The following is a 27,908-nucleotide window of genomic DNA, read 5'->3' on the forward strand; positions in this document are numbered from 1 at the left end:
AATTTTTTAGAATCAGTTTCAAGCCAGTAGATACAGCAGTTTTGTTATGCTTACTGGCCCTTTTGATCCACTAGAAATTCACATTTATAGCAGATTTATTTTGTCATGTAGTCATTGAAAATATATTCCTTCATACAGTTTAATTTACTAAACCAGTAGTTCCCAAACCTGGTCCTGAAGGCACCCCAGCCAGTCAGGTTTTCGGGATACCCACAATAAATATTCATGAGACAGATCTGCATGCACTGCCTCCACTGCATGCACATCTATTTCATGAATATTCATTGTGGATAAACAAAGGATTTATTCCTTTGATGTGTTTATGCCATTAGATGTCATTATTTCATCCATACAAACCATGCATAGGAAATCTACAGTAGCTTGGCCTTAGTGCTCTGCTACTAGAGTGCAGACAATCAGGCTTTTTTCACAGGCTTTGATCTAGAAGAGGATTTCAGGTGCCTGTCAGGGAAGTAAGGGGTTGGTGAAATCAGGGAAAAATACAGGGCAGTAGCATTCAGTGAAACACTCTGGAGGAATCTCATTTGGACAGTACATGAAGCCTACTAATTCAGTGACAGATTGAACAAATGTAAGAACAGACAAGATCAGGACCTCCTTATACACTGATTGGAACAGAGTTAGTCATCCTCTTGCTGAAGTGCTCTTCTACTGACTTGTAGTAGGTTATGTAACTCCGAGAGAAATGCTAACGGCCCCCCTCTGCTGCTGATATATGTCCGCTTTGATTCTGCACAGCTGTGGACAGTCTTCCGTAACTGAGGAGGGAAAGAAATTGAAGAACCCAAAATGCCTGGCGAAAACCATCGACGGAATATTTTATCACATATTACCTGCAAACAAAACCAGCAGTTGTTAATTTGTAACTTATGAGATTTCATATCATCCACTTCATAAGGTGATCATTGTAAAAGACTTGCTTTACATATGTTAAACAGAAACATTTAGAAAGAGGTAGGTGTTTGCTAATCGCCAATTTAGTACTGGGATTTGGGCCAGTAACTGAAGGAGGGAAAGGGACTTGATAATACTGCCTTTCTGCGGTTACAATCAAAGCGGTTTACATATTATATAAAGGCACTTATTTTGTACCTTGGGCAGTAGAGGGTTAAGGGGTCCTATTACTAAGCTGCAGTAAAAGGGGGCCTGTACTAGTGTCAATACGTGTTTTGGGTGCGTGCTGAGGCCCCCTTTTACCGCAGTGGGTTAAAGGCTGACCATTTTGGGGGAAAAGAAATGGCCATGCGGTAAGTGACCCACTTACCACACAGCCATTTCAGCGGGGTGCCCGTACCACCACCCATTGAGATGGCAGTTAAGTTCCAGCATTACAAAAATCTAAAAAATTACTGTAGTGCTGGGAACTACTGCCGCGCTGTTCCAGATTGATGCGTAATAAGCCTGTTGCTGTGTGCCAACCCTTTAGTAAAAGGGACCCTTGGTGAGTTGTCCAGAATTACAAAGACCTACAGTGGGAGTCAAACCCAGTTCCCCAGGTTCTCAGGCTGTTGCCCTAACCACTAGACTACTCCTCAACTGCAATTGTGCTTACCTCTTTAATGCATAAGCTCCCCTAGAAAATCCTCTAAAATGAGTTATATTGCTTGACTTTGTAATGAGCTGATTCTGGACACTCCGTTTTGGAAAATGTGACAGTTACACATGTACATGCTGACCATTTAACATGTGTACATTGCAAACACAACACTACACAGGCAAAACCTTGAGTGATGCTGCTCTTTTTCTGAACTTGTTTCTTATTAAGATGGCTGTTCCTGCTGGACATGCCAGCATTTCCCACACATCCTTATATTTTTGGGATCTTGCTAGGTACTTGTAATCTGGATTGGCCACTGTTGGAAACAGGATGCTGGGCTTGATGGACCTTCACTCTATCCCAGTATGATAACACTTATGTATGTACTTATACATCAGGGGCGTAGCCAGACTTTGGCGGGAGGGGGGTCCAGAGCCTGAGGTGAGTGGGCACACTTTAGCCCCCCCCCTAAGTGCCGCTGACCCCCCCCGCCATTGCAGACACAAACCCCGCCATTGCTGACCCCTCCCCCCGCTGCCGCGACAACCAACTTTGACCCCCCCCTGCCGATGACCCTCTCAACCCCCCTCCTGCTGCCAACCCTCCCCCGCCATCGCCGTCGCCTACCTTTGCTGGCAGGGACCCAAACCCCCGCCAGCCAAGGTCCTCTTCTTCCTTCGTTCTGTTTCTGAGTCTGACGTCTTGCACATTGTATGTGCAGGACGTCAGACTCACAGAAACAGAACGAAAGAAGAAGAGGACCTCGGCTGGCGGAGACCTGGGCCCCCCCCCCCCTCCATAGCTACGCCACTGTTATACATATACTTTAAAAGGCTCTGCATTCAGCAAAGTCTTCTGTAAAATACATGGGAAAATATGAACACCTCAGTTTGGATGACCCATTTCCCAACTAAACACTTGGGGGGGGGGGTTCTTTTACTAAGTGGCGGTAAGCCCAACACAGGCTTATCGCTTGTTAAATACTGCAGCCCAGCGGTAGTTCCCATCACCAACGCATTTCCAATGCTAGCCCCAGTGTTTACCCAGCGGTATTTGGGCAGTGCCATGTGCTGCCAGGTTACCTCTGGTTTAGCATGGGAGCCCTTACTGGCACCTCAGTGGGTGGCGGTAAGTGCTTTCCCCCAAAATGGCCACGCAGCAAGTGCGGATAATCTCCCGGCTCTCTCCAGAACTGCCTCAGCACTAATCAAAGAGTGCTGCGAAGGTCTGTGCAAATAGTCAGCACACTCTCTGGTCGAGTGCTGATGAATATCTGTGGTGGACTCAGACAGTGGCAGTAGTGTACCAATGGCAGGGTGGTGAGGGCGGTCTGTCCCGGGTAAAGGCAGAAAGGGGGAGCGTGGAGCAGGCATGCGGCTGTCAGCTCTGCCGGTCCCCTGCCCCCTCTGATGTTACTTCCTGTTCCAGGGCAGGGGACCAGCAGAGCTGACAGCCGTTCGCCTGCTCCATGCACTTCTTTGGTAGGAAGAAAGTTGGTGGGGTGATGTGTTTTGGGGGTGGGGATGGTGTGCCTGGGGGGTGATCCACCGGGGCAGGAGCACAGTGGTGACCCACCCTGAGTGGCAAACAAGCTAGGAACACCACTGGACATTGGGAGTCAACTGAGTAGGAGCCAATATCAACCACTTTATTTTTTAGTGCCTCTGGCCCTCTTCTGACACTTTGAGCAACAAGCATACTGTAGATCAGGTAGATCATGATCCTCGAGGGCTGCAGTCCAGTGGCGTAGCTACGTGGGGCCAGGGGGGCCTGGGCCCCCGTAGATTTGGCCCTGGTGCCCCTGCCAATGACCCTCTCGACCCCTCTCCTGCCGTCAACCTTCCCCCGCTGTCGCCATGGGCTACCTTTGCTGGCGGGGGACCCCAATCCCCGCCAACCGAGGCAGTCCTCTTCTTCCCGCGAAGGCTTCGTTCTGTTCACAGAAACAGAACAAAGCCTGGCTGATCTGCAGATTCTGTTTCTGTGAATCTGATGTCCTGCATGTACAACGTGCAGGACGTCAGAAACAGAACGATGCCTTCGCGGGAAGAAGAAGGCCTCCTCGGCTGGCGGGGATTGGTGTCCCCCGCCAGCAAAGGTAGCCCATGGTGACGGCGGGAGAGGGTTGCCAGCGGGAGGGGGGGTCGAGAGGGTCATCGGCAGGGGTTGTCAAAGTTGGCGGCAGCAGCGGCGGGGCGGTCGGCAGCGCTGGGGTGGGGGCTAAAATGTGCCCTCTCACCTCGGGCTCTGGACCGAAGTCTGGGTATGCCACTGCTGCAGTCCAGTTGGGTTTTCAGGATTTCCCCAATGACTATGCATAAGATCTATTTCCATGTACTGCCTCCACTGTATGAAAATAGATCTCGTGTATATTCATTGTGTAAATCCTGAAAACCTGACCTGATGAGGACATCCCTGCTATAGATAGTTTGAGTATGCATGCTGACACTTGCTAGAGTAAACAGCAACAAGAGATCTAACATTGTAACTGCAGAAGACTGGACTGGAAATGAGTGTCACTCACTTGCAGGTTATTATTGCTTCTCTCTGCTCCACATTTGTTGATCCTTAGGTCACACTTTGAGAAGCAATCAAAAAAATTGCAGTCTTCGTCCTGTGTACAGTTCTGCTCCAGGATGTCTCGCATTTTGGGTTCAAAAAATACCATGTCCATGTCAATCACCACCACCTGCAATCAAAGAAGAAAAAAATGACGGGATCCAAATAGCATCCCAGCTCTTCTCGCACCTGTTTTCTAAGCATTTAATCTATCGTCATTTAAAACAGCTTGCATAACCCATTCTTTTTATCAATCAGTACAAGGTGGATAACAACCTACAAATACAAATGACAAATAATCATCAATACAGCAACTTTAAAAGTTACAGACCATACAGAACATATGATTATTGTGCTCATACTAAGTAATCCCACAAGTTAAAGTAAGCCTCTAGGCCCAAGTGGATGTCAATAATATCAGCACTGTAATGAATTAATATAAATTAATTATAGGTAGAGTGCATGGGTAAAGTGACATGCGTTAAGTGACAATTATTTGCCCTTAATGCATGATTTTACTTAACTGCAACAAATGTTAACTAATGATAAGATGCAAATTACGCAAAGCAGCTCATTACGATGCAAAATGGAATAACACAGCTTATGTGTAACCTCACAAGGTGCATTATTCATGGGATGATAATGCCAATGCAACCTCAAGAGATGTGGTTATCTTACCTCCCCAAAAGGAAGCTGTTAGCATGCAGCCTGGTGCTACCCGGGAGCAACATTAAGTGGCCAATGTTTTAACCCCCTTTCTCAAGTTCCCTGCATTCCTCCAATCCTCCCTGGTGGGTACAGGAGGGTTGAATCATTTGCCAAATGCTTCAGATTTGTCAGGTCCTGCCAACAAGATGGCAGCCTCAGCCTCCTCCTAACCCTAATCTCACAGTACTACCACTAGCAGGTTAGGTTGTCAAATAAAGAATATGGAATTGCAATACGATTGTTTTAAACACCTGCTCTTGCTCTCTATTTACAGTTTTATTACCAGTAGGTGATGCCTTGTGACCACACCAAAGGGGTATGTGTCTGATTCTTACCATGACCATCTGATTATTTTATTATGATTTTTATTATTATTATTTACTAGTAAAAAAGGCCCGTTTCCAAAACAAATGAAACGGGCGCTAGCATGTGGTTTTTTTTTTTTTCTTTTTTCTTTTTCTGTTTGATATTAAGGGATATATTTTTTTTTTTAAAAAGGAAAAGAGTTTTTTTTTTAAAGTTGTAAAGTCTGTATGAGTGTTTGTGGTTTTGAGGGGGGGTTGTGGGGGGTCTATGGGTGTATGCTATTTTTTTTGGGGGGAGGGGTGTTTGTGGGGTAGGGTAGCGTTGTTCTATATGAGTGTTTGTGGTTTTGAGGGGGGTTGTGGGTGTCTGTGGGTGTGTGTGCCATTTTGTGGGGGGGTGTTTGTAGGGGGGTGTTTGTGGGGTAGGGTTGTTCTGTATGAGTGTTTGTGTTTTGGGGGGGGGATTATGGGATTCTGTGGGTGTTTGTAAGAGAGAGATGTAGGTTTTTACTGTTTCAGTTTTTGTATTAAGGGGGTTGGGGGAGGGAGTGTGTGTGTATGAGTGTGAAAGCAAGATGTTGTCTGTCCATGGCAGTGTGTGGCTTTTTGGGTGGTGGGCAGTTTGGTTGTATGTATGTGTGTTAGTGAGTGATGCTGATTGTCCATATTAGATGTGGGGGTTTTTTGTGGCTGGTAGGGGGTGATTCTCTGCGTGTGAGTGTGATACAGTAATCTTAATTCAGCAGGGCACTCTGATGTGGTATTTGTAGGCACTTGTATTTTTGTTGAAACCAGAGGGATCCGTTGCAGGCAGGCAGTAGGAGTAGATATGGGTTTTTTTTCGAGTGTGGAATGTGGGTGGTGTTCTGTAGGGGGGGACGGGGCTGAGGGCGCATGTGTTTGGAGGTCTCCTTGTAGGCACTGATTTCAGCTGGGCACTCAGGTGGGCTGTGATCCGTTTTTTTAGGGGGGGTTGGGCTCCAGAGGTTTCCGTTTGGGTGGGGTTTTTTTTGGGGGGGGGGGTTGGTTTGGTTTTAGTGTGGAATGTGGGTGGCGTTCTGTAGGGGGGGCGTGGCTGAGGGCGCATGTGTTTGGAAGTCTCTGTTGTAGGCACTGAACGCCGGCTTGGAGACTCACCGCATGAACAGCTTGCAGAGTAAGGTCCGCGATGTAGTGGTTGTTTAGTGGCGTTCTTCGTCCGCGCTTTCCTCGCGGTTGGTCCCCGTGCTGGTAGCTACCCCTCCTCAGGAAGGGGCGGGACTCGTGTGTGTTTTCTTTTTTTTTTCCTGAACGCCGCTGCATTTTCTTCGCTGTCCCACTCCTGCTCCTCTGCAGCACCGGTCCCATTCAAAGGCTTGGTGGTTTCTAAGTCCATGTGAGTGTTTGGGAGGTGGTACCATACTTTGTGTGCATCACCTGAGGCACAGCCAATCAGCAGCGCGTGGGCGGGGCAAACACTGATGTTCAAAAAGTGGTCTCTGCCGCCTCACTTTAGAACGTTGGGAAAGTGAGGCTTCATTAGAATGTTGGAGGTGTGTTTTATATAGAGAGATTCCTTATGTTACAGTTCTTATGATAGTTGTTTTATCTTGGGGTACGGATCCTTTATGTGTCAGTTTTTTATTTGATGACATAGAGGGGAATAATCGAACGGTGCCGGCAAAATTGATGGCCGGCCATCTTCGAGGCCGGCGCCGTAAGCAGGCGGAGCCAAGCGTATTTTTGAAATACGCTTGGCGCCGGCCAAATCGCTCGCCGGGTTTAGAATAGGATCGTCGGCGGATTGCCAGGTTTAGATGAGATGGCCGGGTCCGATTTTCAGCCGTAATGGAAACCGGACCCGGCCATCTCAAACCCGGCGAAATGCAAGGCATTTGTAGTGCACTGGCCCCCTGACATGCCATGACACCAACCGAGCACCCTAGGGGGCACTTAAAAATCTTTTAAAAAAAACAAAATTAGCTTCCAGGTGCATATCACCCTTCCCTTATGTGCTGAGCCCCCCCAAATCCACCCCCCAAAACCCACTGCCCACAAGTCTACACCATTACCATAGCCCTAAGGGGAGAAGGGGGCACCTACATGTGGGTACAGTGGGTTTTGGGGTTTTTTGGAGGGCTCAACATTAACCACCACAAGTGTAACATGTGGGGGGGGGGGGGGATAGGCCTGGGTCCACCTGCCTGAAGTGCAGTGCACCCACTAAAAACTGCTCCAGGGACCTGCATACTGTTGTCAGGGATCTGGGGATGACATTTGAGGCTGGCAAACAGGCTGGAAAAAAATGTTTTAATTTTTTTTGTGTGTGTGTGGGAGGGGTTTGGTGACCACTTGGGGAGTAAGGGGAGGTGATCCCCGCTTCCCTCTGTGGGTCATCTGGTCAGTTGGGGCTCTTTTTTGGGACTTGGTCCTAAAAATACATTGACCAAGTCCGCCCGGCGAAATACTCGTTCGAGCCAGCGGTTTTTTTTTTTCATTATAAGGTGAAGCCAGCCATCTCGTAACCCCGCCCCCTTCCCACCTTCGCTACCCTACCAACACGCCCCCTTGAAGGTTGGCCGGTGCCGCAATGAAAAAGCAATTGGGGCCGGCCAAAATCGGCTTTCGATAATACCGATTTGGCCAGGATTGAGAGATCGCCAGCGATCTCCCGATTTGTGTCAGAAGATCGCCAGCGATCCCTTTCGAAAATAAGCCTGATAATTAACTCTTTTATGATAAGAATGTTCTGTGGATTTAATCTTTTATTTATTTATATGCTTAATGTAGTGTTTACAGTTTTAAAGATCCTGATCCTGTGGTTTGTACTCTAGTGTAACAAAGAGAGGGAACAAAGCACAAACAAAGTCCAAGCAAAAAAACAGCACAAAGGGCCTTTAAAAACAAAAGGGACACAGTGCTTATGTTAAAAACCTTTAATAATCCAAATTTGATTGAAGGGAGACCCGATACGGGCGGTGTTTCGGCGCCACCGCACCTGCGTCAGGGGTCACACAAATGACAAGGAGGCTTATACAGTCAAATTCAGTGCATCTGTTGACTTGCAAAGTTGTCTCTAAATATATTCCTCCATATGTAATACAGTGTTAAGCTCACACACACTTCGAGAGATAAGTGCTCAACTTTATCTTTGTAAAGCTGCTTTATAGCACTTCATGAGAATCAGTGAAGGTTTTTATGAACTAAATAAATTTTGAAGTTAGCATTGATATTGTCAATATATTAAAAAAAAACTTTTTTGAAAAAACAGCAAAATTGCTAAAATCTTTTTGGAAATAAATTTGGAAATAAATTAAAAGTTAAAATAATTCTTTCCAAGCAAGGTTTTTATGACCAGTGATAAACACCATGCCCCCAGTTAAAGCCGCCGAAAACTGAAAGTAAGCGGCCGGGTGTTTTGAGGTCTTTTCCTTGCTTTTTAGAAATATTTTGTTAAAATCAAACATCATATTTCCATATAAATTTTATTGGATTCACTTAACGTTAGGCACACCAATGTGGGTTCACACTAGAAATTATATGATGGAGTTATAGATGCCATTATAGAATAGGCTCTCCCTACATAGCATTGGGGCACCTAAAATGAGGCTCCCACTTATAGAATTGCCCCCTTACTATTTGTACATAATTTGAAGCTCTACAGTCCTAGTGATCAATATTTGGTAGAATAACTCCATTTTTCAGATGGCATCAGAATGACTTTTGGCCTGAATGAATGTGCTAAGGCAACTTTCCCAAGACAGAAATTAAGTACAACTGGAAACGTTTCTCTAATGATTATGCCATCAAGGGACTTGAACAAGAAGGTGTATATAGATATCTAGAAGATGAAGAAGGAACAACAATCCAGCATAAAGAACTGAGATAAATTGGATTTACTACTACTACTACTACTACTAGTAATAGTAGTAATTACCTGATGAATGGAGTTCACAGGGAGAGGTGTAGGGAGAGATCATTCTGCAGTTCCTCAGTATCTCTCCACTCTGAATGCACTTGTAAGTTAGTAAGAAGAGTTTAAACTGCATACAGAAGCACATAGGGGTTATGTGAGTGTAGCAACACTGGTGAAACATAAGTCATACGGCAGAATTTTGAACAGATTGAAGGGGAGAGAAATTGTTTAGTGGAAGAGCTGTGAGAAGCAAGTTGCAGTAATCTAAGTGTGAGGTGATGAGAGTGTGGATAAGGGTTTTGGTAGTGGGTTCAGAAAGGAATGGATGAATTTTGGAGATGTTATAGAGAAAGAAGTGACAAGTTTTAGCAGTCCATTGGATATGTGTGGAGAAAGAGGAGTCAAAGATGACCCCAAGGTTTCGAGCTGAGACAGGGAGGATGAGAGTGTTATCCACAGAAATAGAAAATGGGGGGAAAAGAGAGGTGGATTTGGGGGACAAGATAAGAATTTTGGCCATGTGTTCAGTTTCAGATTGCGGTGAGACATCCAGGCAGTAATGTCAGACAAGCAGGCTGAGACTTGAGCCTGGATTCCAGCTAAACTTTCTGATGTGGAGAAGTAGCTCTGGGAGTCATCAATATAAAGATGATAGTGAAAACCACGGAAGGAGATCAGAGCACCAAGATAATATGTACATATAGAGAAAAGAAGTGGTCCCATGACAGCGCCCTGAGGTACAGTGACTGATAGTGACACAGAAAGTGGAGGAGGAACCACCATATCATACTCTAAAAGTGTGATGGGAGAGAGAAGAAGAAAGCCAAGCCAGAACAGAGCCCTGAAATCTAAATGAGGAGAACGTATCAAGGAGTAGGTGGGGATCAACAGTGTCAAAAGCAGCAAATAAATCAATGGTAAGGATTGAGTAGAGGCCTTGGGTCTGGCCAGGAACAGGTCGCTGGAGGCTTTAGCAAGGACTGTTTCTGCCAAATGAAGAAGGGGAAAGCCAGATGAAGTGAATCAAGAATAGCTTGAGATGAAATTTAAGACAACAGTGGTGAACAGCCCATTCATGCAGCCTGAATAAGAAAGGGAGGAGGGAGATGGGGCAATAGTTGGAAGGGCAGGTAGGGTCCAGTGAAGGCTATTTAAGGAGTGATATAAGCACAGTATGTTTAAAGGCACCAGAAAACCCTTCCATGCTCATGAGATTGTCTATAAGAACCAATGTATACACTGAGACTATACATCCCTAGATCCAAAGGAGGAGTGGGCCTCATAGAAATAAATTAAAACTATAGACCTAGCATCATAAGCCTCCAGGTCTATTTAACAGCATCAAAAGACCCAAACACACAAAAAGAGTTGAAGTTTGAAAGTAAGTATCCAGAATCCACTTCCATCGTTAAACTTGGACAGGCATTTTGACGAGCAGAAGGAATGAGTGAGAATCTATTGTATGCACAAGAATGGAACCAACAGAACATAAAAAAAGGAGAAAAGCTCTTTAAAAATTAGATCAGCAAACAAGGAAAAACAAGTGGCAAATGCAGAAATATAGTGGGAAATACAAAGTGTTACTCCAGGAATCGTACATGGACCAAACCCAGATACATGTCCAGTGTTAGACATGCAGGGGCCCAGGCCAGAAGCTAGGAATAGCGCCCCAAAGCCTGCTTTTAGGCTATGCTTGCTTCAGTTTGAGGCAGGCTTGGGGCCCCCAGTGTGTTTCCTGTACAAGTCCTGACATTCTGGAGGTGGGCAGTTCGCCTTTGTAATGTCATTAAAGAGCATACCTGGAACAACTTAACAGCCAGCCAGCCAGCGCTCCCTGTGGCGTGCGGCCTTGGGCCATGGCTGAAGGGGCAAGCCCTGCCCCCTGGAGCACTGAGGAGTGATGAGGACCTACAGACTAACTTCTTGATTTATCTTTATGCCTACCAGAGGGAATAACTGGAAGGCTCAGTCTAAAGGAGTGGCAGTTGTATGTAACCCTATTCGGGGACCTATGGATAAGCATGTTGCCACTACATCTGCTATTGCTGCTACACAGCCTACCTTATGCTTCTCCTCTGAAGGAGCTTCTATAAACTTGCCTGAGAGAACACCTCCACCTATGTCTAGTACCTCCTTGTATCCTCTGACAGTAGTGTCTTTTTCTGGGTTGGAAGCATGACCTGTGGTAGTGGACCAAGCATTGACTCTTGTTTTTGCTGCCCCTATGCCTAACCAGATTCCTTTGTTATTATGGAGGTCTTAAACCCTCCTAGACAAGGACATGATGTTTCTTTTCAAGATATATGGTCTGTGGTAATACGGACTGAGTCTATGGTTAGGTCTCAAATCCAGTAATTATGTGTGTTTATGTCACGCCCCTCACCTGTGGCACTCCTCGCCCGACCTCTGCCGCCTCGCCCGTTCCGGGCCCCGGATTCTGGGGAGGAGAGCGCTTCCACACCTCCTGTGTCCGCCGCTGCTGCTGGGTCTTTTCCTGCTTCCACGGCACGCCCCAGGCCCCAGGAACACTCGCTCCACCCTTGCCACGGGATTGGCTCTCAGCTGTCCGGCTCCACCTTCTCCAGCTAGCCCCTAAAATCGGAGTCCTTCTCTTGCCAGCTGATCTCGCTCATTCCTAATAGTGGGGGCTACTTTAGGAGCATCTGACCCCTACTCCAGCGCTTCGGCTTCTACCTTGGTGGATTTGCCTGCGTGTCTGGAAGACTGATCTATCACTCGTTTGCGGCCTGACCTGACCTCTGCTTTGGACCCGACTACTTCTTGCTTGCTGCCTGACCTGACCTCTGCTTTGGACCCGACTACCTCTTGCTTGCTGCCTGACCTGACCTCTGCTTTGGACCTGACTACCTCTTGCTTGCTGCCTGACCTGACTTCTGCTTTGGAACCAATTACCTCTTGTTTGCTGCCTGACCTGACCTCCGCAGTGGACCCTGATTATCCTTCTCTGGTCGCCTGCTCTGACTGCTGCTGGTATCCCTCCTCGCCTGACCCAACCCTGCTAGAACTAGATTCCTCGCTGCCGGCTGTCTACCGCCGTCTGACCCCGGTCCATATCCAGAAGTCTTGGTGGCTACCTGCACCTGGGGGCTACCTGCACCTGGGGGCTCAACCCTCGGGGAACGGTGGTCACTCCCAGGTGAAGCCTTGGGGTTGTTCGGCTGCCTGACTGAGCGCGGGCTCAACACACCGGGTCGCTGTGCTCCTGTCTGGGCACAAGGGCTCACAACCGGAACAGTTTACCCATAAGACAGTACAAATGTTAGAGGAAGTAACATAGTAACATAGTAGATGACGGCAGAAAAAGGCCTGCATGGTCCATCCAGTCTGCCCAAGACAAACTCATATGTGTATACCTTACCTTGAATTTGTACCTGTCCTTTTCAGTGCACAGACCTTATAAGTCTGCCCAGCAGTATTTCCCGCCTCCCAACCACCAGTCCCGCCTCCCATCATCGGCTCTGGTACAGACCATATAAGTCTGCCCTCCCCTATCCTAGCCTCCCAACCACCAACCCCTCTTCCCCCCACCTGCTCCGCCACCCAATTTCAGCTAAGCTTCTGAGGATCCATTCCTTCTGCACAGGATTCCTTTATGCATATCCCACGCATGTTTGAACTCCGTTAACGTTTTCATCTCCACCACATCCCGCGGGAGGGCATTCCAAGCCCCTATTGATAAGCTTCAAGGAATGGAGCCTCAAATTGCAACACTTTAGGCAACAGGTATTGGATCTTTCAAACCGGTATGGATAGAAAGACAGGAAAATTCTTATCGATCAAGAAATCTGAGGTTTTTGAATTTTCCTCAAACTAGGGGCCCTGTTTACTAAGGCACGTTAGCATTTTTAATGCGCCTACAATTAGCATGCGCACTAACTGTGTAGGCGCCTATAAGGATATTGTAGGTGCGTACACTGTTAACGTGCGTACATGGTTAACGTGTATGAAAAACACTAATGCGCCTATAATACAGCTTAGTAAACAGGGCCCTAGGTTTCTTACCTCTGATTACTTGTTGACTAAATATTTTAATGAGGTATTGAAATTTCAGCAACCAGAAGAAATAATTATTGCTCAAAGTTACCAGGTTTCTCAAATATTTGAATGGAGAATCCCATCGAGGGTGGCCTAGATACATTGAGAGGAGCTAGTCTCGATCGCTCAAATTTCCTTGAAAGTTCTAATGATATAATAAATACCAGAGCAATACTCTTTGTTATGTTTTCTATGGAGTAAAATAAAATTATAGTTTTGAAAGTGTTTTTTTTTTCCTTTTGTGGTTAGAAGATTCAGGTCTTCCCAGATGTGGCTAGGGCCACACAGCTTAGACGGCTACTTTTTTTTTTTTCTAATGTTCCCATGCAAATGTCTGATAGGTTGGCAAGGGACAAATTTTGTCTTTTTCGATTCAGCTCAATTAGAGGATCAGACTCCTAATATTAGAGTAGAGTAAGCTCTATTGAGCAGGGACTGTCTCTCTATGTCAGGTGTTCAGCACTGCGTGCGTCTGGTAGTGCTATACCAATGTTAATAATAATAATAGTAATTTAGCTAATTTTGTTTATGTAGATAACATGGCTTTCTTGACCTGGACTAAAATGCACTGATTTCTTGCTTGTTGTGTTTCCTTTTTGTGTAGAATTCAACATTCTTTAATGTGGTGTAATTTCTTTGTATATTATTTGTACATACAAGTGGAAAATTATTAAATAAAAAAAAAGTGTAGGAGGGGTACTTGAGAAAGGAAGATCAGATCATGGGAGTACTTTTGTAAAGCATAGGTCTGGCTCTTGGAAGGATAGTGGCCCAGCTGCAGCAATGTAAAATTAAATTTACTGTGGGATTCACTAACCTATGCAAAATTAACTTTACTGAGGGACCTCTGGTTAGTGAATCCTGTGGTAAAGTTTGCTGCAGTAAAAGTGCATTTTACAGCAGCTCGGTAACTCTGGGCCTAAGATTATTACAAAGCATTCGGTGTGCTCTACAGATCTATATTTCTGATAAATGAAGGCAGACCTCTAGAGTCTGGATAAACTGGTGCCACATTCCTGACAGCTAGATTTTATGAAAGACTCCAGACGGTGAGAAAAGAAGCTGCGCTAAGATGATTGAACTATATTTAAGTACACTGGGGGGCTCATTTTCAAAACACTTAGACTTGCAAAGTTCCATAGGTTACTTATGTAATTTTGTAAGTCTAAGTGCTTTGAAAATACCCCTCTAAGTCTCAAAGGAAGAAAATGACTGATCGAGAGAAGAAGAGAGAGGTTGTGGATGCGGGGATTCATCTTCATTTCTCAGGTATTGTCTTGACAACTAGTTTACAAGCCCTATCCAATAGATCATAACTCACCCCTAAGGTAAAGTCAGTGAAATATTTGAAAAGGTATTACCATGCAACTCATTATAAACTATCAGGAAAAACATACAACTAAAAAGTAGTTTGTTGACAAGATACAGCAGCTGAGCGGTGAAGCTGATGAAAGAATAAGCCGCCTGGGGCTGTGAGTTTCTCATTCAGTGTAAGCATGACAGCAGCTGTAGGAAGCCCTGTCCTTGCAGTTTCTGTTTAGTACTTAAGTATAGCCATACTGGGAAAGACCAAAGGTCCATCAAGCCCAGCATCCTGTTTCCAACAGTGGCCAATCCAGATCACAAATACCTGGCAAGATCCCAAAAAAGTACAAAACATTTTATATTGCTTATCCCAGAAATAGTGGATTTTCCCCAAATCCATTTAATAACGGTCTATGGACTTTTCATTTAGGAAGCCGTCCAAACCTTTTTTTAAACTCCGCTAAGCTAACCGCCTTTACCACATTCTCTGGCAACGAATTCCAGAGTTTAATTACACGTTGAGTGAAGAAACATTTTCTCTGATTTGTTTTAAATTTACTACATTGTAGCTTCATCGCTTGCCCCCTAGTCCTATGATTTTTGGAAAGCATAAACAGACGCTTCACATCTACCCGTTCAGCTCAACTCATTATTTTATAGACCTCTATCATATCTCCCCTCAGCCGCCTTTTCTCCAAGCTGAAGAGCCCTAGCTGCTTTAGCCTTTCCTCATAGGGAAGTCGTCCCATCCCCTTTATCATTTTCGTCGCCCTTCTCTGCAACTTTTCTAATTCCACTATATCTTTTTTGAGATGCGGCGACCAGAATTGAACACAATATTCGAGGTGCGGTTGCACCATGGAGCAATACAAAGGCATTATAACATCCTCATTTCTGTTTTCAATTCCTTTCCTAATAATACCTAACATTCTATTTGCTTTCTTAGCCGCAGCAGCAGCACACTGAGCAGAAGGTTTCAACATATCATCAACGACAACAGCTAGATCCCTTTCTTGGTCCGTGACTCCTAACGTGGAACCTTGCATGACGTAGCTATAATTCGGGTTCCTCTTTCCCTCATGCATCACTTTGCACTTGCTCACATTAAACGTCATCTGCCATTTAGACTCCCAATCTCCCAGTCTCGTAAGGTCCTCTTGTAATTTTTCACAATCCTCCCGCAATTTGTGTCATCTGCAAATTTAATTACCTCAGTAGTTACTCCCATCTCTAGGTCATTTATAAATATGTTAAAAAGCAGCGGTCCCAGCACAGAGCCCTGGGGTACCCCACTAACTACCCTTCTCCATTGAGAATACTGACCATTTAACCCTACTCTCTGTTTTCTATCTTTTAACCAGTTTTTAATCCACAGTAGAACACTTCCTCCTATCCCATGACTCTCCAATTTCCTCTGGAATCTTTCATGAGGTACTTTGTGAAAGACTGTTTATGAAGTGTTTCATTTATTTTTCTGCCAGTACTGTATTTGCATATTCTTGCAGGTCACTAATTCTTGTTTTCTGATTTCCATTGATGTTTTTGCTGCTGCTGCTGTAAACGTCGGAGCAATTTCAGATACACACCAATGGGAAAAAATAAGGAAACAGCAATATTATAAATTCAGCAGGACAGAACATTACACGTGCATGTAGGTACAAATAATTTAGGTTTGACTGTGCAATTTAGTCTTCAGTTTAGGTAGAAAATTAATTTTTTTTAAGGAAAATCATGGGCACAAGCAAATTCTCAAAAAGGGTAAAGAGATGAACTTCCAGAACAGTAAAATAGTGCATTTGACAGGCAGAACTGAATTTTCTTTTTCATCCTCAACTTTATTGTTTCAGGTTCCCCCCAAAAAATCAATTAATAGGCTGTCTCAGTCCTAATCATTTAAAGTTTTGGTGTACCTCTCTCTAACAGGAACCAGAACTAAGCATCTCCAAAAATATGTGCAATAGAATTGGGGCTTCTAATTTTCAGTCATGATAGCTAAAACACACACACACACACCACCACCAGTAGGGAAATTGAGGTTTCCTGTTATAACAATATCCTTCCTTTTCTGTGCTCCAATGACATTATCCTGCTTTTCTTGCTACAGGAAACCTGAGCAACAGGGAGGAAGGAGAGATCAACTTCAGTCATGTAGCCCCAGGGCTGAGGGAGAGAAGGTGGAGGTAACAGCCCGGGCAGAACTAGAAGCAGATGGTGTTTCTGCAGGTCTGAAATAGAAAAGAGCTACTACCAGGTTTGAATGGAGATTGTAAGCCTTCCCGGCACAGGAAAATACCTACATTAAATTTATATTACTTGTAAGTCACTCTGGAGCCCTGTGAATGGTGGTATAGAAAGCACTGTAATGAACATAAACAAACAATAATGCAATTTATAATCCCTTTTAAATCTGTATACGTCACTTTCTTAATCGATTAAATCTTCAATAATTTCATCAATTTTTTCAATTTCTTAAATTTTTCTCCTTTGAATTTCTCAATTTTTTTTCCACTTTATTTTAACTTTACTAAAAAATGGGAGGAAAAGCTTCAACGGACTCCTTATTGGCTACAAAGCCATATACTTATGGGAGTTCATGCAGTCATCATTAGATAAAAAACCTCCCGAAAAGATTTTATTCAAATACATATAAGCAAAATTTAAATCGACTTTCACTTAGCTTTTAAAGCTGTATCAACTCTTCCATTAAATCTTTTCCACAGCTTATTATAATTTATCATAAGGGATTATTATAAATTGCATTTCAGTGTAGTTATCCCTGAGAGTCCCTATTTACATATTTACAACAAACAATAATCATTGATAAGCTTTTCATTGTCCAAAAACAGACAAATCCACTGACCTTCAGGGTATAACTGCCAGGAAAACTCCAGCTCTACCCAGTCTTCCACATGGCCCTGTTAATCTCTTGCAAGAAAAATTCATGCCCATGTCTGCAGATACACCCCCACAGCTAGCAATGGCAAAGGGCAGAATATAAAACCTATATTAAGGGGGCAACAGAAGTTCACTGTCCAGCAAATTTTTGACTGAAGACACATTCAAAAGCAACAACATCACTGAAGTATATTATCCAGAAGACCACAGTTGCGAGCCAATCCACAATATACATGCAAAATGCCTACTCAGATGTTTCTACCAGGAGCATCCAGGTAACCCGGGCCAGTAGGAGAGGGGGTTATACTGCCTGGGTTAATGGGGTTCAAGCCAATGACCCTGGGGATCAGAACCTGGGAAACTATAGAGGAGTGACAGGAGATATGGAGCCATGGAAAAACCTGGGATATTTAACCTCTGGTTGCCAGGGGATTAGACACACCCTCAGAAGACACTCCACTTGTTAATTACAAGGAGTGCCCTGATTGGTGGCAGTGTTTAAGGACAAGAGCAGAGAGACATTTTTGATGGTACAACACACTCCTGTGACACTTCTTTTGAAGCCTCAGCTGGTCTGCACTTCTTATTGTTTCATGCTTCGCTCTTCAGTCATGCTCCCTGGTTCTTGATCCATGTCAGCTCTGCATTCTTCTTTCCTCCCTTGGTTCCTGAGCAATGTCTGGCTCTGCAGATCTGCTTTCTGGCTCCATGCCTAGATGCTTCTCATGCCCATGTTGGTTCTCCTGGTCCTTCAGCTGCTCATAGACAGCATAGAAACCTAGAAGAGTGAAGGCAGATAAAGACCATATGGTCTATCTAGTCTGCACATCCATACCAATCTACTATCCCTTCCTCTCCCTTAGAGATCTTATGTACTTGACCCAAGCTTTCTTGAATTCAGATACAGTCTTAGTCTCCATCACCTCCATTGTGAGGCTGTTCCACTTATTCACCACCCTTTCCATGAAGTATTTCCTTGGATTACTCCTGAGTCTGTCCCTTTCACCTTCATTCTATGCCCCATCATTCCAGAGCTTCCTTTGAATTATGCATTTATGCCATGGTGGTATTTAAACATCTCTATCGTATCTTCCCTCTCCTACCTTTCTTCCAAAATATGCATATTGAAATCTTTAAGTCTGTCCCCATACATTTTATGACAAAGACCACTGACAATTTAGTAGCCACCCCTGGACCAGCTCTATCCTGTTTATATATTTTTGAAGGTGCGGTCTCCAGAATTGTACACAGTACTCTAAATGAGGTCTCTCCAGAGACTTATACAGAGGCATTTTCACCTCCTTTTTCCTGCTGGCCATACCTCTCCCTATGCACCCAAGCATCCTTCTGGCTTTTGCTGTCAGCTTTTCTACCTGTGTGACCACCTTAAGATCATCACATATGTGATAATCTTAAGGTGGTCCTTCTCCTGTTTTGTACACAGAAGAACTTTGCCCCCTATACTGTACCATTTCCTTTGGTTTTTGCAGTACAAATGCATGACCCTGCATTGATTAGTATTAAATGTTAGCTGCCAAATTCTGGATCATTCTTCTAGTTTTGCTAGGTCCCTCCTCATGCAATCTGCATCATCAGGGATGTCTACCCTATTACAGATCATGGTATCATTCACAAAAAGGCAAACCTTACCAGACAGCTCTTCCGCAATATCACTTACAAAAATGTTAAAAAGAACTGAACCGAGAACCGATCCTTGCAGAATACCACTGGTAACAACCTTTTCCTCAGATTTAGCTCCATTTACCATTACCTTTTAAGTATTTAAGTGTTGCCATACTGGGACAGAACTGAAGGTTAATCAAGCCCAGCATCCTGTTTCTAACAGTGGCCAATCCAGGTCACAAGTACCTGGCAAGATCCCAAAACAGTACAATACATCCTATGCTGCCCATTCTAGAAACAAACAGCGGATCTTCCCCAAGTCCAGCCTAATAATGGACTATGGACTTTTCCTTTAGAAAGCTATCCAAACACTTTTTAAACCCTGCTAAGCTAACTGCTTTTACTACATTCACAGGAAAAGAATTCCAGAGTTTAATTACAATTACACTTTGAGTGAAGAAATATTTTCTCTGATTCGTTTTAAATTTACTACTTTGTAGCTTCATTGCATGCCCCCTAGTCCTAGTATTTTTAGAAAGCATAAACAATCGATTGCCGACTTCCAACCAGTTCCTAGCCCAGTCAGTCACTTTAGGGTCCATACTGAGGGTACTCAGTTTATCTGCTATATTACTGTGTAAGCATTCTGATAGAATACTAGGGTAACTCGCATCAACAGGCCTAAACCTAGACACAGGCATTTACAACAGATCTATGGCCTGCATAAATGTTAACACCTAAATGCAACATTTGCATACATGAATTGCAGCATTCTGAGAGTTAATCACATAAATGTCAGCCTGCCTGTGCCCTGTCCACGTCCCTCACCTGTTAAAACCCCTCTGATATTTATGCACTAATGAAACCCCAGAATCCATTGAACTAACAGCTCAGTGGCGTCCAAGACTTTGAAAATGTGTCAAGGTTGAAGGAGGACACTTTGAACACAAATTATGAAAACTAACGAAATCCCTATAATACTAACATATTTTCAAAGGTCATACTAAGTGCCTCTTTTACCAAACCACGCTAGCGATTCCAGCACAGCAATGCTGACAAAGCCCATTCACTTTGAATGGGCTTTGTCGGCATTGCCACAACAGGAATTGCTAGTTACATGACAGACTTGATCTGTAATGGTATCAGTTTATTATTGAAATGTGTAGCATGATGTTGTGTTGGATCAGATACATATATATACACCAATATATTTGTGCAGCTTTTAAATATATATATTTGACACTGCAGCAGAGAGAATAGTTTCATTTCAAGCCCCTCTCTCCCCATCCCTTTTTCTGGGAACTTCTGATAGCAGGGATAGTTAATTACAAACACTTAACAAAGACAAAAGAGAGATATATAACTCTCTCTGCCCTCCCACCTAAAAAGACTGAACAAAAGGTGGGTACCTGGACGCTCATCAGGACATCTCTGAAAACCAAAGACCCAAGAGACAGAAAGTCTGGAGAACCCATTGAAGACAAAGACTTCAGAGGGGAGACCATAAACAGGACATTTGCTTGTCAAAGGTATACCTGCCCCTCCCATCAGCTTTCAGACATGTGCAGAAGGACTTATAATGTGGTCATGTGAACAGACTATATTAACCATAATGCCTTGCAAAATATCCAGGACATGCACACACCATGCTTTTCTGCTAACATTATAAAAGGCCTGGAAACAGCCCAGCTCGCTCTCTTGGAACCTGCCTCCTCTTGGGACCTGCTGCTCTCTTTGGGGTCCACTGATGTTTTGCTCCTGAAACATGTGCTCATCAATCAGCTGGACCACAGCATGCTTGTAACAAGGACTTGTAAGTTAACCTACCTGCTACTTTGTTCTATTTTATGCACAGATTATCTGTAAAAATCTCTTAAAACCTACCTCTCGTGTGCAATTGTATATTAAATCAATCTTTTTGAAGCTAAAAATATGGTCTCTTTGTGTTCTGAGTATATATATACTTCATTTATTTAATTTATTGCAATTATCACCTTTGGTGATTGGTGGAGAAACTAATATCCTAAACTTATAAATACAGCGCCTGCTCTTAAATTATAAACAATAGCGAGTGCTCTCGAGCTCTTTTCCCCAAAATAAATCATTTCTTGTAACAGATCGACTTACCAATTAGAAATACATCCGAATCAACACGATCTTATCTAAATCTGCACTACCCAAGCTGCAAAGGACTTAAATACAAAACAACTTACGCATCTAGTTTTTCCTACATAAGCACACAACTGTGGAACGCATTACCAAAAGCCTTGAAAATGACGTATGACCACCTAAACTTCCGGAAATCACTAAAAACCAACCTGTTTAAAAAGGCATACCCTACTGATCCAACTTAAATGCCTAATCTCTACAACACAACCAAACTAAAACATGTAATGGACATAACACAACTCTTCCGTTCTCCGATTCCCTAATGTGGCTGTGCCACATGAATTTGATCTTACCACAAGATCACCCTGTATTTGTTCACACCGGAGCCTGCAAAGCCCTCTCCAGTATGTAAGCCACATTGAGCCTACAAATAGATGGGAAAATGTGGGCTACAAATGTAACAAATAAATACATAAAATAAATAAAAGAGGCCCTAAACATTTAAACAATTGCAAAGTATCGAATAATGAATTAGACGAGTAATATCTGGGGATAATCAGGTTAATACCATGTTTTTTTTCTGTTTTTTGTTTAATTGATCTCCTTGTCTTGTTTCACTCTCCCTATTTAGTGGTCTAAGGAAGAGAATAGAATTACCTGGCTGAAATAATTCCTATATATTACTTTCTCTGTATTTCCAACAAGTTGTTTTATCGCTTGTAAAAATTGTAAAAATAAATAAAAAAAAACAATTGCAAAGTATTTCAAAATTATGTAAGGGGTCCCATTTTTTCCAGACACTGTGTATATTACATACATATGTATGTACCAATTTCAGAAAGCCACTATTTACACTTGAATATCCACATCACAGAGATTTAAAGGAAGCATAGTTTGGATGTGGCTTGCTTGGATGGGACCAAAATCTACACATGCTGTATTCCCCATTTTATAAAGGGAATACATTTGTCTGGGGAAAAATTCCCAAATCAGGTCTTACAAGTGCCCAAAGTCAAATATAGGTTTTAATGAAGTGCTCATTTTGAACAGAGCTTGGCACAAGAGATTAAGGGAGTCATTCTCCTCAGTCCCATGTAGTTCATGTCCTCCTACAAAATTATATCATGTTAAAATCATGGCCTCACTACACAATTGGCGGCACTTACATTGGTTGGTTTGTAAAATGTTGGACTGAATTTGTTCATGTCAAGAGCATAGAATCAAAACTGATTATAATAGTTTTGACCAAGCTGTTTATGTCTGGACATTGCTGATTAAGCTATTTGATATTGGGACTATTAACATAAGAGCATCAGAACATAAGAATAGCCATATTGGATCAGACATATGGTTCATCTAGCCCAGTGTCACAGTGGCCAATCCAAGTCACAAGTACCTGGCAGAAACCTAATTAGTACCAACCTTCCATGCTACCAATCCCAGGGCAAGCAGTGGCTTCCCCCATGTCCATCTCAAGAACTATGGACTTTTCCTCCAGGAACTTGTCCAAACCTTTTTTAAGTCCAGATATGCTAATCGCCGTTACCACATCCTCCAGCAATGAGTTCCAGATCTTAACTATTCTTTGAGTGAAAAAATATTTCCTCCTATTTGTTTTAAACATATTTCCATGTAATTTCATTGAGTTTCCCCTGCTCTTTGTACTTTTTGAAAGAGTGAAAAATCAATTCACTTGTACCTGTTCTAACACCACTCAGGATTTTATAGACCTCAATCATATCCTCCCTCAGCCATCTCTTTTCTAAGCTGAAGAGCCCTAACCTTTTTAGCCTTTCCTCATATGGGATGAGTTCCATCCCCTTTGTCATTTTGGTTGCTCTTCTGTGAATCTTTTCTAATTCCGCTATATCTTTTTTGAGATACGGTGATCAGAATTGAGTGCAAGACAAAAGCAAAGAATTCATTCAATCTCTCCGCTATGGTCACCTTTTCCCTGAGTGCTTCTTTTGCTCCTTCATGATCTAACTGTCCCACAGATTTCCTCACAGGCTTTCTGCTTCTGGTGTACCTCAAAAAAGGTGTTACTATGAGTTTTGTCTCTACAGCAAGTTTTTCTTCATATTCTCTTTTAGCCTTCTTTGTCAGTGCTTTGCATGTAGCTTGATAGTGCTTATGTTGCTTCTTATTTTCTTTATTTGGATCCTTTCATTTAATATTTTTGTGTAAGGACACTTTTGAGCATTTGTATGTGGAGCAGTAGCCTAGTGGTTAGTGCAGTGGACCTTGATCCTGGGGAACTGAGTTCAATTCCCACTGCAGCTCCTTGTGACTCTGGGCAAGTCACTTAACCCTCCATTGCCCCTGGTACAAAATAAGTACCTGAATATATGTAAACTGCCTTGAATGTAGTTGCAAAAACCTCAGAAAGGTGGTATATCAAGTCCCATTTCCCTTTCCCCAATGGAACAAGCTTGGTGATTATATCTGATAAAGCTAAAATCGGGGCTGCTTTGATGGCTTAATCTTATGAGAATCCCTTCCCATATATTATCATATTCTTCCTGCATTATATTTTAGTTAGGGTTTGTCAAATGGGGCAGCTACACAGGAAAGTGGCAGCACTCACACATGGAAGTTCTGAAATTGATTTTCACATGTAGGTGCATCAGTAGATCTTCTTCTAAAATACCAGCGGAATTGAGCATGTCCTGAACTAGATGTCTCATTTCTTTTTTCTTTTTTTTTTTTACTTTATTTATTGATTTTAAAGCAACAAAATATTCATAAAAACATATAACAGCATACAATATGGAACAATGAAGAAAAAAAAACCAAACAAATTTGTGATCTCTATGTTCTATGTAAACTAGAGTGCTATATCTATTTAGGACTAGATTCAGTAAATTGCCCCAAAATTTGCCTGCTAAAAAAAAATGTGTGCTGCTATTCTATAAATGGTGCTCCGAGTTGGGCACCGTTTATAGAATAGCGAGTAGCACCAGGATCCATGACCAACTTTTGAACTCAAGGATTTACATGAACTGAAACCTGGTGTAAATCCTTGTGCGGATTCCCTGAATTCTATAATACTGTGCGCATCTATAGTGAACACCCCTGACCTGCCAATGCCCCTCCCATGGCAACACCTAAAATGTACACATGTATCTTATAGAATAGCGCCTAGCAAGATGCACAAGTAAATCCAAATTGTTGCCAACCAATGCCAATAATTTATTGTTGCACCCAATTATTGACACTAATTGGCTCATTATGCAATTTAATTGTGTGCATGCAAATTGGGGATGTGCCCAAGTTTGCACGCATAATTTTTAGCGCCATGTATAGAATTTGGGGGTCATTGTCTAGAGTGAAATAGTTGATGACAACAATTCATATTTGTTTTTATAATCTATGAAAGTGCCTGGAAAATATGACTAATATCTGGCAAATATTCACAAACATTATTTCTATACAAACTTCCTGTCAGCTTAAAAGTTAAGTTTCACACCATATTAAGGGGTCCTTTTATCAACAGGCGGTAGGCTACCACCAGGGTAGCACACAGCAAATTAGCCCTACCGCAGGGCTCATCCAGGAGCCCGGCGGTAGTTCTGGTTTCGCTGCGCCCTGTTTTTATTTTCTAGTGCCAGTGGCGGTGCGCTGCCCAGGGCTGTGCGCTGCCCAGTTACCGCCAGAGCCCTCACTGCCTCCTAAATAGGAGGTGGTAAGGGGTCTGGTAGTAAATGGCCATGTGCCAATTGTTTACGTAGCGCATGGCCATTTGCTGCCCTGACTCTGAAAATGCCCTTTTACCCGCTGTGGTAAAAGGTGGCCTCAGCTCGTGGTAATCCCACATGCTGACGCCACCGTGGGCCACCTTTTAATGCTGTTTGATAAAAGGACCCCAAAGGTAAATGCACGACTCCAAATGAGTCTATTATTGATATTTAGTTTATAGTCTATTAAAACTTGCCGTACTGCTCAAACTGACGTTGCAGAGCAAAGCGGTGTACAGGCTAAAATTTAGAAAAATTTAAAAAAGAGGAAGGAAAAAGAAATGGAACTCCATTATTAATAGGATAGGAAAAGTAAACATAAGATTAAAGTTTAATATACAAGAATTTGGACAAAGGAAAGAAGGAGGAAGAACCCCCCCCCCCCCCCCAAAAAAAAAAAAAAAAAAACCCTGAATTGCAGCTTGCACAAAAACTGATCAGCCTAAATAGAACACACTTTTCTAAAAACGCTCAAGTCTGCTGGAAAGCATTATTATTTCAATTTGGCCTGAGGTGTTGCAGACATTTCACAGATCAGTAGAAGATATATCTTCATGTTCTTGATTAGATTTCAGTTCCTTGGGTTTTACAGTGGAGGAAATTATATTTTACAGAGTAATCATCTTTTTCTTTCTTTCTTTGTTTCTTATTTTCCTTAAGAGAGCACTTAAATGAGAAACAGTAGCTTAGCCAAATGCCCAACTAAAAGGAAAAATTGTTTTAAGGATTTTTGTAGATGGAGGGATCCAAGTGACATAACATACGTTCAGGACAGAAAGGAAGCAAGACCACTGTAAGTTTTGGTACACACTACAGTTTTAGGCATTTATAAGGGGTTTTTCATTAGTTACATTAGTGTCGGAGAGCTTAAATCTTTGGAGAGTAGTATGTGCTAGTAAAGGTGATGTACTGGTTTTTACCACTAATAATTATTTAAACCAGTAAGAAGGGACTGATGTAATAAACAATGCTTTGCCTAATTTAGGGTCCTGTTTACTAAGGTGTATTAGTGTTTTTAGTGCATCGACACTTAGCGAGTGCGCTAACCATGTAGGTGCCTATAGGGAAATTGTAGACATGTACATGATTAACGCATGTACATGGTTAACGCGTGTTAAAAACGTTAATGCGCCTACAATGCTGCTTAGTAAACAGAGCCCTTAATCTATTACAGATTTTGGGGCCCTTTTACTAAGCCGCATAGGCGCCTACACGTGCCCAACAGGTGCCATATTAGGAGTTACCGCGTGGCTCTTGCGGTAATTTCATTTTTGGCACATGTCCGAAAAAAAATCATTTTTACTTTCTGATGCGCGTCCGCTACGCACGTCAAGTGGCATTTGATGCACATAGGTCATTACCGCCCGGTTACCGTGTGAGACCTTACCGCTAACTCAATGGCTTGGCGGTAAGGTCTCAGACCCAAAATGGATGCGCCCCAATTTTTATTTTGCTGCACGTCCATTTTTGGTAAAAATTTTTAAAAGGCCTTTTTTTACAGCCGCTCTGCAAAATGGATCTGCGCATACCCAAAACCCGTGCCTATATTACCGCAGGCCATTTTTCTGCGCACCTTAGTACAAGGACCACCTTGTGCCCTAAAATTACTAAAAATGTGCTTTTATATTTGGACAAATGCTAAAATATAAAAAATTAGGGGTCCTGTTTCAGGGGCATAGCCAGACTTCGGCGGGAGGGGGGTTCAGAGCCCGAGGTGAGGGGGCATATTTTAGCCCCCCCCCCAGTGCTGCTGACACCCCCACCATTGCCGCCACCCCCCCCCCGCCGCCACCGCCACCACCTTTGACCCCCCCCTACTGACGACCCTCTCGACTCCCCCTCCCGCCACAACCCTTCCCCGCCGCTGCCTACCTTTGCTGGCGGGGGATCCCAACCCCCGCCAGCCGAGGTCCTCTTCTTCCTTCGTTCTGTTTCTGAGTCTGACGTCCTGCACGTTCTGCATGCAGGACGTCAGACTCAGAAACAAAACAAAGGAAGAAGAGGACCTCGGCTGGTGGGGGTTGGGGTCCCCCGCCAGCAAACTTAGGCGACAGCGGGTTGGCAGCGGGAGGGAGGGTCGAGAGGGTCATTGGCAGGGGGGTCCAGGGCCAAATCTACAGGGGGCCCAGGTCCCCTTGGCCCCACATAGATACACCACTGCCCTGTTTACAAAGGTGCGCTAGCATTTTTAGAATGCAGTAACCATGTTGATGCCCATAGGAATATTGTGGGTCTACATCAGGGGCATAGCCATGGGTGGGCCTGGTCGGGCCCAGGCCCAGCCACTTTCCCTCCAGGCCCTCCCATCCAACATCCTGCTGCTGTCGCTGCCTTTTCTCCCGCGGCTCCACCGGGTCCGGGAAGCAGCGTTCAGCAGCGTTGCCTGCCTGCCTTTTAAAATAATTAGTCTCCCCAGGCTCTGCTGCATTTACTTCTTCACCCGTCGCAAAGCGCTGCCGTTCGCACAGGCAGCTCCGCTCCCCTTTGCCGCTTCCATCTGGCCCTACATATCCACTACAGGAAGTGGATCAGAGAGGGCGGGATGGACGCGGCAAAGGGGAGCGGAGCTGCCTGTGCGAACGGCAGCGCTTTGCGACGGGCAAAGAAGTAAATGCAGCGGAGCCTGGGGAGACGAATTATTTTAAAAGGCAGGCAGGCAGGCAACGCTGCTGAACGCTGCTTCCTGCCATGCTGGTGACTGGCGCAAGGATGAGACTTCTCAAGCCTTGGGGGCCTCCAGAAGATTCTTCAGCTGGCAGGGCCTGGAGATCCCCGCCAGCCCAGGTATTTATCTTTACGGGAGTGGGGTAGACAGAGAGGAAATATGTGGGTCATGCCCACCCAAGTCCACCCCAGGCCCACCCAAAAAATGAGGTCTGGCTACGCTACTGATCTACATGATTAGCATGCGCCATGTAAGATGCCCATAATATTTCTATGGGTGTCTACACAGTTAGCACGCGCTAAAAACGCCAGTGAGCCTTTGTAACAGGGCCCTAGGGCATTTTCAGTTCATATACTTTAAACAAACTAAATGTATGTTTGTGCATGTTTGTTTTCAGCTTCATTGCTCTGCAGTCTATGGGGGTCAAACACAGTGGAGCTGCTTTGGGAGGGCAAAAAGTAGAAGAACAAGTCATTTTACCAATAACATTGAA

General features: G+C 43.8%; 1 protein-coding gene across 1 annotated transcript in view; it reads right to left on the reverse strand.

The window, feature by feature from the left end:
- Positions 1-641: 641 nt before the first annotated feature.
- DIPK1C (divergent protein kinase domain 1C) overlaps positions 642-27,908 on the reverse strand; it is a 94,484-nt gene continuing 67,217 nt past the window's right edge. The window contains exons 3-4 of the mRNA XM_030187043.1: positions 4,083-4,247; positions 642-854 (exon numbers count right to left, since the gene is read on the reverse strand). Coding sequence (XP_030042903.1) covers positions 642-854; positions 4,083-4,247 — 378 coding nt within the window. The remainder of the gene's footprint in view (positions 855-4,082; positions 4,248-27,908) is intronic.

The sequence above is a fragment of the Microcaecilia unicolor genome, chromosome 1 (genome assembly GCF_901765095.1).
Source record: "Microcaecilia unicolor chromosome 1, aMicUni1.1, whole genome shotgun sequence".
In the NCBI taxonomy this organism is placed as follows: Eukaryota; Metazoa; Chordata; class Amphibia; order Gymnophiona; family Siphonopidae; genus Microcaecilia; species Microcaecilia unicolor.